Raw genomic sequence first — 15,744 nt, 5'->3', positions numbered from 1 at the left:
GGGGGGGGGGGGGGGGGGGGGGTGTCAGAGGGCAGAATAGGAGCTATTAGACAGAAGGCTCAGAGAGACAGATTTCAGTTCAGCGGCAGGAAGAACTTTCTAGAAAACAAGAGTGTTGTCCATGGAGTGACTCTTACTTTGAGCAGTGAGGAGGCATTTAGCTAGAGAGAGGATTCAGTGGTGGTGAGGTGTGGATCAGGTGACCTCTTGGGTCCCTTTTGACTCTGAGCAGCTATGGTGACTTCCAAGAATCTGACAGTTCCTCAAAGCCACATGGGGGTGCTTGTGGGCCTCCTGGCAAAGCTCTGCAGCTGTCTCAAGCTTGGCAAGGGGGCCTGATGGTAAGTCTTCATCATCATCCTTGTTGTTAGCATTCCTGAGATGAAAACGACCAAGCCGTCCCATCGTGCCAGGGACAGGGCACGTCATAGCTGTACCTCATCCCCTTTGATGTTGGGACCTCCAGGAACCAGCATGTCCAACTGACTGGAGGAGGACATGGGAAGGTAGAGGCAGGGAAAGGTGTCACTCCAAAGGGCTGGAAGTCTGGTCTCAAGGGCACTGGTACCATCTGCCCACACACGGGTGGCACCTCCAGGCCGGAACACATTAGCCAAACGGCACAGTTCACCTTCTCAGCTTGGCCTGCACACTGGAGCCACCTGCTGGGGGTCAGGATCTCAGGCCCATGTTGTGAGCAACCCCAGGTGACCCAGTTAGGAACTCAGCCCCCAGGTGTTCTCCCTGGTCCCACCAGGTTCTCAGCTCTTCCTGCTCCCCGGCGGCTTCACGCCCCTCACTGATGGGTGCTCTCCTGGGCCACATGCTTCTCAGGTCTTCACGTGCCCAGTGTATAGATCCTTCTGGTAAAGATGAAGGTCATGGGTGGGACTCGTGCTTTGCCACCAGGCAGTCCTGGGTTCAAATCCCAACCTCGCTTATTGGAAGTGCAACCTGAAGGAGGTTACTTAAAGTCTCTGAGCCTTTAAAGCAGCGGTTCTCAACCTGTGGGTCGCGACCCCTTTGGGGGTCGAACGACCCTTTCACGGGGATCGCCTAAGACCATCGGAAAACACATATTGAATATATAATTACATATTGTTTTTGTGATTAATCACTATGCTTTAATTATGTTCAATTTGTAACAATGAAAATACATCCTGCATATCAGATATTTACATTACGATTCATAACAGTAGCAAAATTACAGTTATGAAGTAGCAACGAAAATAATTTTATGGTTGGGGGTCACCACAACATGAGGAACTGTATTAAAGGGTTGCAGCATTAGGAAGGTTGAGAACCACTGCTTTAAAGGAACTTCAGATAAAGTTCCTTTATCTTTAAAATAATGTGTATGTTATTCACAGTGGCCAAGACATGGAAACAATGACAGTGTCCTGTGATAGAGGACTGGATAAAGAAGAAGTGGTACATATACACAATGGAGTACTACTCAGCCATAAGAAAGGATGAAATAGCGCCATTTGCAACACATGGATGGACCTTGAGAACATTATGCTAAGTGAAATAAGTCAGACAGAAAAAGCTAAGAACCATATGATTTCACTTGTATGTGGGATGTAAAACTGAAACTTATGAACACAAACAGCAGAGTGGTGGTTGCCAGAGGGAAGAGGATGGGAGGGAGAAGGTGGACACATGGTGCAATACACAGATCTTGTAACAAGGAAACCCACACATGAAACCTATATGTTCATGTTGACCAATGTCACCCCAATCAACTTAATAAAATTTAAAAAATGCTTATGATTCAAGTTCGAAGTAAGGATTACTGAGGATGCTATGTGTGCAAATGCCAGGCTCTACAGTGCCCACTTCTGCAGGATGCATAGCTCCCTGGGAAGGTTCGGGAAGGTTTCTATGGTACAGTCTTGATTTCTGGCCTACTAACTGGTTCAATCTGCCCTGGTAAGCTGTGATCTTACTCAGTGCTATGGGCTGACTTATGGTGTCACCCCCTCCATTCATATGTTGAAGTCCTAACCCCCAGGACCCTCAGAATGTGACTATACTAGAGATAAGGTCTTTAAAGAGGTTTAAGTTAAGGTTAAATGAGGTCATGCGGGTGGGCCCTAATCTGATCTGACTGGTGTGCTTATAAGAAGAGAAGATTAGGACACAGGCACACACAGAAGGAAGACCATGTGAAGTACAGAGTGTGAGGATGGCCGTCTACAAACCAAGGAGGGAGGCCTCAAGAGAAACCAACCCGGCTGACACCTTCATCTTGGACATCCAGTCTCCAGAACTATGAGACAATACATTGTGGTATTTGTTATGACAGCCTGAGCAGGTTAAAATGCTCAGGGAAGTATCTCTGAAATGATAGTTGCCCATTTGCCCCAATAAATGTTCTCCCAAATTATCCATCAATGGCCTCTGTGGAAGCTTCCTCTAACCATCAACAAAGAACTTGCCTCCAAAGGCCCCTCCATCCAGGTTTAGTGTGAGGGGCATTGGGTTCATGCTGGGAAGGTGCTGCTGTTCTCTGTTCAGGCTGGTCCTGAATCACTGGATGCTCCCCGACGTGGGCTGGGTATTTGGGGGCTGGCAGATAGACCCTGGGCATGGCCGTGAGTATGCGGGGCTGGGTGGGGGTTAGGGAGTAATCCCCTCCTTCCAGCCCCCGGCAGTGGGGGGTGGGCGGGGTGTCTGCCTTCCACCCTATGGCTGCCTGGATGACATTTCCTGGAGAATCAGGAGTGGCTGTGGGTGGGACTGCAGATACCAGTGCTGTGACACGCTTCACTCAGCACTCGCCTCGCCACCTTGTATGTCCACTGACCGGTCATCAAGCCCACTTCCTGTCAACCCCGGGACAGCAGGAAAGGGGTGTTTCCTAGCCCAGACGTCTAGAAGCATCAGAGAGAGGCCAGTGCTCACTAGTCGCAGAGGATGACAAGAGGCAAAAGCTACAAAGTGGCTGAAGAGATGGCTGGTAGATGAATAGTGGTTGGGGATCCGGGTAAGTGTTTGCACTGGCCTGCACACCTCCAGCCCTGAACTCCCTGCTGAGTGACGGCTGGGGCAGGGGAGGCTGTTTCTCCTTTTACCATTCTGGCTGCAATGTGCCAGTCACAGACAGGAAGTACATCCTAATCCTCTGCAGCTCCCCCAGGTGGAGGAGCGACTTCAGAGTCGACATACACCCCAACATCTCTCTCTGTTCCTGGTCTTGGCAGGGTATGCAACACATCTGCCCTTTTCCTGAGATTTCCTTCCACCAGAACGGAGCTGGCAGCCTCTGTCCCTCTGTGCTGTGCCTGGTGACTTCATGATGGGAACTACCCAGGGCTTCCGGAAGCTGGCAGGGGAGGTGTGAGGGAAGGACTCATTCTTCTGGCCTGGGGTTGAGACCAGAATGTCCTGGTGAGCCATTTGCCAGGACATGGAATCAGCTTACGCTTTTGAATAAAGGGTCACCCTTTCCCTCCTGATTCCAATGCTCGATTGGGCGGGGAGATAAGCTGAGCTGTGGGCTGTCCTGGCAGAGCTCTGATTCATTGTTGTGCAAACATGACTCTCCTTAAACGCTGTCTGCCAACTTCGTTATCTAGTGTGCAAGCAGAGCTCAGCCATCCTTCTCCCCAGATTAAACACACACACACACACACACACACACACACACACACACACACCTGGAGAAGCTACCTTCCAAGAGGAGTGACAGACCAGTGTGGACTTTAGCTGAAACAGAAGCTTGAATGTGAGTTGGTTGGCCAGCGGGACCCCAGGCTGTCTGTAACCTGCACCCCATGACCTAGGGAAGACGTAGCTAGATATGTAGATGGGACGTGTGCCCAGGAGGAGGGCAGGGCGGGATGTGAGATGGGAGGGACCTGACCTGCTATCTTCACCAGCCCTATCCGCCCCTTAACAAGAACAGCGAGCAGATGCCTTGGGCAGGGATGCCTCCTTACATGTGTGCCTGAGGATGGGTCCCATGAGTGTTTGGAGGGTGTCTGGACCACCATTCAGTCTGGTCTGCAGGGTGGGGAGAAGACAAGAAATGGCACAGACAGCAAGCCCCTGAGGGGCAGCATGCTGTAACTTCCAGTCCTGGACCACTGGCATCTGCTGTTCATCCCGCCTCACCTCCATGCATGGTGGACACATGGGAACTGACATTAGCTGAGCACTTACTATGTGCCTGTCACTCGGCAATAAATACATTTTGCATGCCCTGTCTCATTTGATCCTGCAAACCGTCCTAAGAGATGGAGTTATTACAGCCTTCATTTTAGAGAAGAGGAAATGAAGGCTCAGGGCGGGAATGTTTGCAAGATTACACAGTAGTAAGTGTGGAGGTGGGATCTGAACCCAGATCTTCTGACTGTAGAGCTTGGTGGACTCCACTGTGCTGTTTCTATCATCATCTGCACACACAACCCTCAACGAAGTAATCCTGGGACGAGCCAAGCAACCTAACCTCCTCTCTGCATGCAGAACATATCTTCTCCATGGGCATGTAGATTTCGTTCATTCATTCATTCATTCATTCATTCATGCAACACCTACTGTGTGCCACATGCATTATTTAACACTGGGGGGATGGATAGAGGGGACAAAAATAAAGAAGGTATTGATGCCCTCTCCAGGGATTCAAGCCTCCCAGAGAAGGGCAACAAAAAAGGGGGCAGTGGTGGGGATTGGGTGAAGGGGCTCTACGGAAATGATACAATATTAAGATGATAAAAGGCACAGGGGATCTATAGTCCAAACATGAACACCTGATGGTCACACTATGTAAGGCTGATTAAATATCTCCAGGGCTTGCGCTCTGCTTCTAGAGGACACACTTGGAGCATTTGACTAAAAGGTGTAAAAGGAAGACACAGCTAGATATGTGAAGGACTTCCTAACAACAAAAGCAGTGTACACAGGAATGCATTGCCTCAGAAGGAGGGAGCTCCCGGCTCGGATGGTTCCCACAGAGGCTGGAAGAACCTTGTTGGCTGCTTGGGCTCCCTGCAGAGAGGGAGTTAAGTTTTCTGATCACCAAATCTTCCAACTCCAAGGTGTTAGAAGCCTACGAGACACAGATAGGCTGTGCTGGCAAGGTACGTGATACCAGAAACGCCGACAGCTCCAGTGCGATCTAATCTCCTCAGTTTGAAGCTGTGTTTGCATCATCACCGACTGTTTTGGAAGGGTTTGGCCTGTGGAAGGCTCTGATGGAAACTTGAAAGAGCCCGCGTTCCCACCTGCTCGGGGCTGACATTTTTCTTCTCTCTAGTCAGTGTTTGTTCTGGCCGTGAGCCACCGCAGAGCTCAACCGATGGAGGTGAACTCTGGTACCCATGCGCTGCTGTGAGCAGCCGGGAGTGGGACCCAGAGGGATGCCAGGAAGGCCCCGGGGTGCGGGGGCTGCGGGTGGCAGGGGCGGGATGAAATTTCCCAAGAGCTCTGAAACCAGTCTGTGTGTAATGCTGTGTCTTGCTCAAGTCTTTAGACTGGGACCGCTGGGTGGGAGCAGAGAAGTGGAAGGGCACATGGCGGCTCCAGAAATAAAAGGTGGATCCAAGTGCACAGAAGATGTGTGATGGGAACACTGAATGGCTTGAAGCAGAGGAGTGATGGGATTTTATTTGTATCTGAAAAGAAATCACTGTATTGTTTGGTGAGTGGGTGCCGAAGTACAAAATTTTCAAGAGACGGAGCTGGGTTAGAAAGGGTGGTGGACGAGGAGGTGGTGAAACATGAGATTAGGGAAGGACACTGAGGTGCTGAAAGGACTGGTGGACAAGCTCTGGGTACATCAGGAACACTATGCATCAGGTACAGTGTTCCTTGAACACAAGTACTGCAATACCGCCACAGTCAACCTGATAACAGAGATGGTCCCTAAGTGAGCAACATAGGGGACAGTATACAGCATGGAGACACCGGACAAAGGGATTATTCATGTCTGGAGAGGGACAGAGGGGATGCCATGAGATTTCATCACATTACTCAGAAGAATTGTTTATTTCTGGAACTTTCCATTTAACATTTTCAAACTGCAGTTGAATGCAGGTAACTGAGTCCATAGAAAGCGCAACTGTGGACAAGGCGGGGGACTACTGTATACAAAGAACTCTTAAAATTCAACAACAAAGAAACAACCTGATTGGAAAATGGGCAAAGATCTTAACAGACCCTTCACCAAAGAAGATATACAGATGGCAAATCAGCATATAAAAAGATGCTTCGCATCATATGTCACCAGGGAAATGAACATTAAAACAATGGGATACCACTCTGCGCCTATTAGAATGACCCAAATCCAGAACACTGACATCAAGTGCTGGCGAGGATGGGGAGCAACAGGAACTCTCGCTCATTGCTGGTGGGAATGCAGCCCCTTTGGAAGGTGAGTTCTTACAAAACTAAACATACTCTTACCATATGACCCAGCAATAACACTCCTTGGTATTTGTCCCAAGGAGCTGAAAACTTATGTCCCCACGAAAACTTGCACACAGATATTTACTGGAGTATTATTCAAAATTGCCCAAACTTGGAAGCCACCAAGATGTCATTTGTAAGTGAGCAGAGAAACAAACTGTGGTTCATCCAAAAAATGGAATATTATTCATCTCTAAAAAGAAATGAACTATCAAGCCATGAGAAGACATGAAGAACACTGACATGTATATTACTAAGTGAAGAAAACTAAAATGAAAAGGCTACCCCTATTGTGTGATACCAACTATATGACATCCTGAAATGGGCAAAAATAATAGTATGGAGACAATAACAAGATTTGTAATTGCCAGGAGTTGATTAACCCAGAGGGATGGGCGATGCGAACACTGATGAATAGGGGAAGCACAGAGGATGTTTAGGCTAGTGAAACTACTTTGGGTAAATGTCATTACACATTTGTCAAAACCCATAGAACGTACACCACCAACGGTGAACCCTAATGTAAACTATGGACTTTGGGCAATTATTATGCATCAATGTAGGTTCATCGATTGTAAAAAATGCACCACTTTTGAGGGGGATGTTGACAATGGGGAGGCTGTGTGTGGCAAGGTTCCTGTGGGAAGTCGCTGTACCTTCTGCTCTATTTTGCTGTGAACCTAAAACTTCTCTAAAAAATTAAGTATATTTAAAAAAATAGTACAGCCCGTAGCCATATAACTTATAGAGGAAAAGCTCCTTGACATTGGTCTTTACAGTGATTTTTTGGGTGTGACACTAACGCACAAGCAATAAAACAACAAATCAACAAATGGGACTCTGTCAAACTAAAAGCTCCTACACAGCAAAGGAAACATTAACAAAATGAAAAAACCTACAGAATGGGAAAAACATTTGCAAACCACATATCTGATAAGGGGTTAATACCCAAAATAGATAAGAAACTAATACAATCCATTAATGAAAACTCAAATAATCCAATTTAAAAATGGGCAAAATACATGAATTGACATTGCCCCAAAGAAGATATTCAAATGGCCAACAGGTACATGAAAAGATGCTCAACACCACTAATTGTCAGGGAAATGAAAATCAAAACCACAATGAGATATCACCTCACACCTGTTAGAAAGGCTGTCATCAAAAAACCTAGAGATAACAAGTACTAGAGAAAGGGGACCCATGTGAAGAAAAGGGAACCCTTGTGCACTGTTGGTGGGAATGTAAATTGGTTCAGCCACTATGGAAAACAGAAGCTCCTCAAAAAATTAAAACCAGAACTACCATATGATCCAGAAATCTTACTAGTGGGTATATGTCCGAAGGAAGTGAAATTACTGATTTAAAGAGGTACCTGCACCTCCATGTTCACTGCATCATTATTCATAAGTGCCAAGACATGGAAACCACCTATGTGTCCATCAATAAATGAATGGGGGAAAATAAATGAATGGGAATGTGATTACACACACACACACACACACACACACACACACACACACACACACAGGAATATTATTCATCCATAAAAAAGAAGGAAATCCTACTATTTGTGACAACATGATGAACCTTGAGGGCATAATGCTAAGTGAAATAAGTTGGACAAAGAAAGACAAACACTGTATAATTTCACTTACATGTGGGATATAAAAAACTGAACTCATGGAAACAGAAAACAGATTGGTGGTTGCTAGAGGTGGCAGAGGGGGTCGGGGAAAATGGGTATAGCTGGTCAAAAGGTATAAACTTCTAGTTATAAGATAAGTAACTTCTGGGGATGTAACATACAGCTTGGTGACTATAGTTAACAATACTGTATTGTATATTTGAAAGTTTGCTAAGATAGTAGACCTTAAAAATTCCCACTATTAAGAAAAAATTATAACTATGCATTTTGTAATATATATATATAATCATTATTTTGTACACCTTAAACTAATACAATGTTAATATGTCAATTGTATTGCAATAAAACTGGAAAAAATAGTGCAAACAAAATTTTCCCAAATTGGCCCATATAATGCTCCATCATCCCAGAGTCTTTTCATGCACATTTCCTAACACGAGGACATTCATAACCATCAGAATCCCATCACCCTTGACATACCACTACCATCTAATCCCCAGACCTCACTCAAATGTCTCCAGTTGTCCCAATAACATCCTTTATAGCAAAAGGACCCAAACTGGGGCCACATGTCACCTATAGTGGCCAAGTCTCCTCAGTGTCTTTCAGTGCGAACACGTCCCATCTTTCCTTGGTTCTCAGGACCTTAATGTTTTTGAAACTTACAGGAGAGGGACTCTGCTTAATGCCCCTAACTTGGTGTTTTCTCATGATTAGACCAGGTTCTGAGTCTTTGCTAGACCCATCACAGAAGGATGCTGGGCTCCTCTGCATCCTATTAAGGGGCACAGATTCTCAGTGTGTCCTCTTACTGATGACACCCATTTGGATCATTTGATTAAGGAGGTGTCTGCCAGGCTCCCCCCTTGTCAGAGTGTTCCCTTCCCGTTGGAATCAGTAAAGATGTTGTGGGGAGGGTCTTAGAAAATATGAAAGCCTCCCATTTCTTGTTAAGCATTCCCCACTGGTTTTAGCATCTGTTCATGATTCTTGGCTGAGTATGACTATGATGGTGACCATAGAAGGGGCTGCTCCATAAATTTGTTTAATGAATGAATCTGCATCTCACAGCCCCAAAGGTCTACAGATGTGACCACATTCCCTTGTGCCAAGAACTCACAGAAAGAGAGGCTCATACTCTTCTCATGAAGCTCAACACAGGGCAGGGGTTCCCTCTGTCATCCATCCATAGATGCTCCATCTATAATCTCACCTGCCCGCTACTCCCTCACCCTGCCAGCAAACTCTTACCTGTATAAGATTCCCTCAAGACACTCAGCAGAGCAAACCTGATCCTGGGAACAATGAGTCATCTTTTAAGAGTGCAATGGGAAGTCAATGAAGGATTTTAAGCAGAGGAGTGACACATTTGATTGATGTTAAGCAAAAACAAAACGAAACCAAAATTCTGAATTACGATCCTTCCTCTCTCTTCCCTAAAACAAAATTTGACTTCCCTCTGGGCCAACCCTAGCTACCCCAGAGGTATTGGTATGATGATGAAATTCATGCTCAAGTGCCAGTGTCTGACTGGGAAGCAAACATCCTGGCTGCTGTGTGAACAGCTAGGAGTGGTGCAAGGTTTTCAGCCAGGGAGACTAGTGAAGTCTCAGTGAGAACATTCTGTTTTCTTTGCTTTCAAGAAGTCTGGACAGGGACTCCGCTGATGTGCATGTGGGAAGGGTAAATGCAGGGCGGGGGTGTGGCTCGGTGAGGTGGGGGGAAGAAAGGGGCTCTCAGCTCTTTAGAGAGCTCCTGGGGCGGTGGACTGCAGGAGGTTCTGTATGCCCCCCCTCCTCCTGCAAGCCTCTCCGAATCCTGCCCTGGAGACACCATACCTTTGGTTTCCTTGAGCAGCTCATCAGTGAACTTGACCACCTCGACCACCTCCACCCACGGGAAGCCTTTGCCCACGGCAAAGATGATGCTCTCATAGAGGGTATCCAGCAGGATGCTTCTGCGGGAGTCTCTCACTTCGTCAAACTTTTCCCAGTCCAGCAGTCTCCGGAGGTGCTCCCGACCTTCTGGTTTCTGAGAGGCATGACATGAGGGGTGGAGGGTGACATCGGGGAATCAGGATCACTGGGCAAAACACTCCTAGGGTCCCCACATGGCTCCCTATTGTCCTGAAGAGTGACCAAAGAATGTGTGTCTGCCTGGTCAGAATGATGCCTTCGTTTCTAGACAACAACCCCCCTCTCCCCCTTTCTGAGGATGCACTCTTCTTTCTAGCGTTGCTCATGCCTCTGAGCATTCTCATGCTAGCCATGGCAGATCTGAGTATGTAAACCTCCAGCAGACTCCATGTCCTGAATCACAGTCCTTCCTTTCTCTTCTCTGAAACAAAATAAGACTTCCTTCTGAGCCTACTTTCCTCTAGCTGCCCCAGAGGTAAATTCATACTAAAGTGTCAATGACTGAGAAGAGGCTTGGCAAGGCAGAGGGTGACATCGGGGAATCAGGATCACTGGGCAAAACACTCCTAGGGTCCCCACATGGCTCCCTATTGTCCTGAAGAGTGACCAAAGAATGTGTGTCTGCCTGGTCAGAATGATGCCTTCGTTTCTAGACAACAACCCCCCTCCCCCCCTTTCTGAGGATGCACTCTTCTTTCTAGCGCTGCTCATGCCTCTGAGCATTCTCATGCTAGCCACGGCAGATCTGAGTATGTAAACCTCCAGCAGACTCCACGTCCTGAATCATGGTCCTTCCTTTCTCTTCCCTGAAACAAAATAAGACTTCTTTCTGAGCCTACTTTCCTCTAGCTGCCCCAGAGGTAAATTCATACTAAAGTGTCAATGACTGAGAAGAGGCTTGGCAAGGCAAGAAGGAATGTATCTTGCCTGGTGAAAATTCAGGCACTCTGGCAGGCCAGCGGGGTAAAGATTGATCAGGGTACCTTTTTCCCCAATCTATAGGGGAGGTCCCATTTTACTTGAGTATTTGTCTGGTCCTTCCAGAAAGGCTCTTACAGATCACCACCAGATGGAGAAGAAACAAGTGCCTTGAAGGGAAGGGGTAAGAAGAGGCGTGGCATGGAGTGGAGACCCACGAACCTCAGAGCATTGCTCCCCTGGCAAGGGAGAAGGCTCTGGCTGGGGGGACTGTCGATGGAGGGGGCAGGATTGATGGCTGAGTTGGTGCCAGAGAGAGGCCCAGGGCCCTGTCCTCAGCCCCCAGGGCTTCCTGTCCCCCACCACCACTCTGCTCTGACCCAGGCAGTCCTTCGCTGCAGCCTCACAGATGCCCAGGGTGGTGTCTGATGGGACAGCTCATTGACACACTTGGCTGGGACTCAGTGCCTGCACCCCTCTGTGGACAGCCCTGCTCTGGAAGGAGCTTGCTGATGGGTCCAGGCCCTACGGCTGGGATCCTCATCACTCCTTGTCACCAAATTGGTTCTGAGAAACCAAAGAAACTGACCTTTCCCTGCCTTAAAGAAACAGACCCCCCCCACACACACACATATACACCATACACCATACACTCCTTACACACAACTGACCTTTCCCTGCCTTAAAGAAACAGACCCCCCCCCCCACACACATATACACCATACACTCCTTACATACGTTGGCATACAATCCCAGAGGACTCCCTGGGCCCCGAGGCTCCTCAGAAAGAGGTGGCACCCCCTGTGATAGCCCTCAGGGCCTCCTCACCCTCCTGGGGCGAAGGCAGCCCCAGAGCCCACATACCCACCCTTCCCTCCCTCCAGCAGGCTCTGGGCATCAGGGGCTGTCCCTTTAGGCTCTGAAGACAGCCCCAGCTCCAAGGGCTGGGGAGCCTTTGGCCGGGCATTCTAGAGTGGACACACCCATTGGGGGCCTCAGAGGTGGTGTCGGGAAAGGGGTGATGTCCAAGGTGTCCATCTGAGGAGGCACCGTGAGGGGCCACTTCTCACACGCACCTCACTGCTAGACCAGTCTGAGCAAACTTCCTTTTAAAAGGCATGTTTTCTCTTCACCTGAAGTTGGAAGACATTTTTCACTCCCTGGGGTGTTAAGAATGCCATTGCCCCTGCATCCAGTTGCTAGTGGACCCACCAGGACTGACTCAGTTCCCAGAACCTGGGGGTGAGGGCAGGGCTTTGTGAGGTCATGGAGACTGGCTTTCAGGTGGCTTTTTTTTCAGGCTCCTTTCCTCCTGGCCCCTCATCTCCAGCTGGGCTCTGGGTCTCTCCCTGACACCTGTTTGGGGACCCTGATCCCTTCCCCACTTTCAACATCTCCCTCATAGCCCATTTGCCTTCTGGAGGTGAGCCTTCTCAGGTTTCCCTGCAAACACCCCTCACCTTCATCCAACATATTCCCCACCCAAACCCCATTCTCTTCTTCCTCCGGCAGTCAAGGACTTGTCTCCATGCAAAGGTGCCCTGCATTTGTTCTCTTCACTAGGATCTGGCTTCCTTCTCACTTCTGGTCACTGCCGATGACTCCGTTTCCAGCACCCTGACTTCGCTTTGGGGTGCAGGAAGGAGCTCGGCAGGGCTGTCTCCATGTGCAGTGCCCGAGCATCCACATGCTGAGATTCGCAGGGCTCCAGTCTCTCACTCCCGGCTGGTTATGTCCTTCTCTGTCCTGGAAGCCCTGGTGTCCACTGGTCACCTGAGGGGCAAGTCCTGCTCTCCCCTGCCTCCCAGCTATAAACCCCAGCTCTGTGCGCAGGAGCCATAGTGAGGAAAGACGGGGGCATTGGCTGGGGTTGGTGGCTGAGACGTCTGGTCCTGGGGCTGCCTCCACTGGTACCTGGCCAGGTCTCCTCGGCTCTTTGGGTTTGAGACTGGCCAGGGGTTTCTGTCCAGGAATGAGAGCAACCAGGTTCTAGCTCTTGCCCCAGTAGGGGGAGGAGTAAGAGCGCCTAAGTTTCCAGCATCTGCCACCTCAACTACTCAGAGCCATCCTCCCCGTGGGCCACATGACTCCATCAAGTCTTGTTCCACGGCCCACCTTCCGTACCCTCACGGTCATACTACTACAGGCCCTCAGCACTCCTCCCACAAGAGGAGAGATTTGGTTAGGATCACATTGTCCCACCCCAGCAGATGATCAGGAGCAGGGGGATGGGGAGGGGGTGTCCTTTCCTGCTGTGAGGCTGCCGGGCTCCTCATGCAAACTTACCCATTCGTCAACAACTTTCACACTCTTGTTTATCCACCGAGGGGCTGAACATACGAAGTGCACCCCTGCGCAACATGTAGTTGCCATGTTGTGGGTCCCTTTCCGTCCTTGTCATCCTTGGTGGCTGCCTCTGTTGAACACATGTTTACTTCTTGGCTTCTAATAAGCTGTTCTCTCCTGGATGATCGCCTGTCTCTCCACGCATTCCTTCCCCACCTTCTATGAAGGCTTCCCTTCCTCTGCTCATCCCCTACATGTTGGAGCACTCCAGGGTCTGTCTGCATGCCCTCTTTTCTTTCTAGAGCACATATTCCTTTTTTGTAAAGAAAAAATATTTTTTATTGATTTTTCTTTTAGAAAGAGAGGAAGGGAAAGAGAAAGAAACATTGATCGGCTGCCCCCTAATAGGGATTGAGCCCGCAACCTGGGCACATGCCCTGACCAGGAATGGAACCAGCAACATTTTGGTGCATGGGATGACACTCAACCTCTGAGCAACACCGGCCAGGGCCACATATTCCTTTTGCAAATTCTAATACAGCTAGAACAGAACCTGAGATCTATGCTCAATACGTTTCCAAGTGCAGAGTACAGTGCTGTTAATGATAGTCACCCTGTTGTACACCGACCTCTAGAACTATCCATCTTGCCTAATTGAAGCTTTATGCCTCTTGATGAGCAACTCTCCATCCTGCTCTCTCCCCAGACTCTGGCAATCACCATTCTACTGCCTGACTCTGTGAGTTTGACTAATTTAGATACCTCATGGGAGTGGAATCATGCAGCGTTTGTCCTCTGTGACTGGCTGATTTTTTTCTATTGGGCTAAAATACACATAAGATTGACTTTTTAAATGAGTTCAGTCAGTTAGCGCTATTCATGTTGTTGGGCAGCCATCCCCACCGTGCATCTCCATCGCTTCCCCAGCTCCCCAGCTGAAACAGTCCTCACTAAACCTGCCCGTTCTCCCCTTTCCCCAGCTCCTTTCCACCACCGTTTACTTCCTGTCTCTATGAATGTGAGTACTCTGGGTATTAGTGTAAGTGGAATTATACAGTGTTTGCCCTTTTGTGACTGGCTTCTTTTCTGGATGGGAGTGTTTGTGACAGTTCTTGTCCTTTGCTGCCATTGTATATGGGGCACACTGGGGCGGACTCTTTGATTGTTAGAGCTTTGGGCCACGAGGGACCACATCTTAGACATGATAGAGAGAAGAGCATCACCCAGAGTCCTTTGTGTCCCTTAGTGGGAATGTGAATATGAAAGCAAAGGAGGGTACTTATGGATGATGGGTAGCTCAAGAGGGTGGATCCTGGCAGATACTGCTTGTGGTCTGTTCGGTATTTATTCTCCCCTAGTCTTACCATAGAACCCTAGTTTTCCCAAGGGCAGTAATGTGCACAGCCAAAAAACATTTCCTTGCCTCCCTTACAGATAGTAGTGGTCATGTGACATAGCTCCTGGATAGGTTTTCCAGCCTTTGGAAAGTCCATTTGAACTTTATCTCTTTCTTTCTTCTGATTGGGAATGCAGAGGTGATTGCCGGAGCACCAGCAGTCATATTGCAAACACGAGAATGAGAATCCTATCCAGGTCCCTGAGGACAGCCAAGGTCTGCTGCACCAGCCACTGGCTATTGACCTCTGCACCTTTCATGATATGAAAGAAAACACACACACACACACACACACACACACACACATCTTGTTAAGACACTGTTATTTGGGTTTAGAGTTACACGTAGCTACCTACACTCAATCTCTCAGTGCTAGAGACACTAATTTCTAAGACTCAAATTGGGTCAAATCAGGTCATGAGATGGACCAGGCAATGAGGGGTTCTTGTTCACAGAAGTAAAGCGATTTGCCAGAATCAGGAAGTGGGGGCGTTTAGGTTGCAGGATATGTCCCCTGGTCACCAATGTGAGCTGCACGTCCGACTTCCTGTCAGGACCCTGAGAAAGAGACAGTCTGTCATCTTGGGAGACTGTTCCCGGGCTGGAGGAGGATGGGAATTCTCATTAACATGAAAGGAGCCCATCAAGGACAAACCATCATGATGAGCCAAGATTCTACCCCATTGTGGACACTTCTCAGAAGATAAATTTAGCCTTCGTGACGTGCAGCCTGTTAGACAGGTAGGAACCCTTCGTTTTCCTGGGAAGGACCCCTGGAGGTGGGGTGGAGGGAGACAGTGGAGAAAGGTCATTTTTAGGGCACAGTAAACCTCTGCATGTTATTCATTCATTCACTCATAAAAATGTTTATTGCGCATTGAAGAGTCGCCATCCTATTAAAAGCAGGAGCTACAGAGACGCCTGTAAAGTCTTCTATGACGTGGCCCTGACTTCCCCTTTCCCCGTTTCCCAGCACTGTCCTCCTGTCCTCACGCCTCCTCTGCTTTATCTGCTGGACGTTCTAGGCCTTGGGGCACCTCCTTCTTGGGATCTTTGTATCTTTCATTGCCTCTGTCTTGAAGATTCTTCTCCCAGGTCCCTGCTTAGCGAACTCACTTCACTCAGGCCTTGCCATCCTCAGAGACGATCCCTGTCCCCATCACACCTTT

At 48.5% G+C, this 15,744-nt stretch overlaps 1 protein-coding gene across 1 annotated transcript in view; it reads right to left on the bottom strand.

The window, feature by feature from the left end:
- The window catches only part of LOC102242106 (chromosome unknown open reading frame, human C8orf74), a 22,989-nt gene extending 10,915 nt beyond the window's left edge, over positions 1 to 12,074 (bottom strand). Inside the window, exons 1-2 of the mRNA XM_005859631.1 lie at positions 12,027 to 12,074; positions 9,898 to 10,090 (exon numbers count right to left, since the gene is read on the bottom strand). Of these exons, the coding sequence (XP_005859693.1) occupies positions 9,898 to 10,090; positions 12,027 to 12,074 (241 nt within the window). The remainder of the gene's footprint in view (positions 1 to 9,897; positions 10,091 to 12,026) is intronic.
- Positions 12,075 to 15,744: the final 3,670 nt, after the last annotated feature.

Source organism: Myotis brandtii, unplaced genomic scaffold (genome assembly GCF_000412655.1).
Source record: "Myotis brandtii unplaced genomic scaffold, ASM41265v1 scaffold1282, whole genome shotgun sequence".
Taxonomy (NCBI): Eukaryota; Metazoa; Chordata; class Mammalia; order Chiroptera; family Vespertilionidae; genus Myotis; species Myotis brandtii.
Note: the sequence above shows the minus strand (reverse complement) of the source record. Positions and strands in the feature narration are given on the sequence as shown.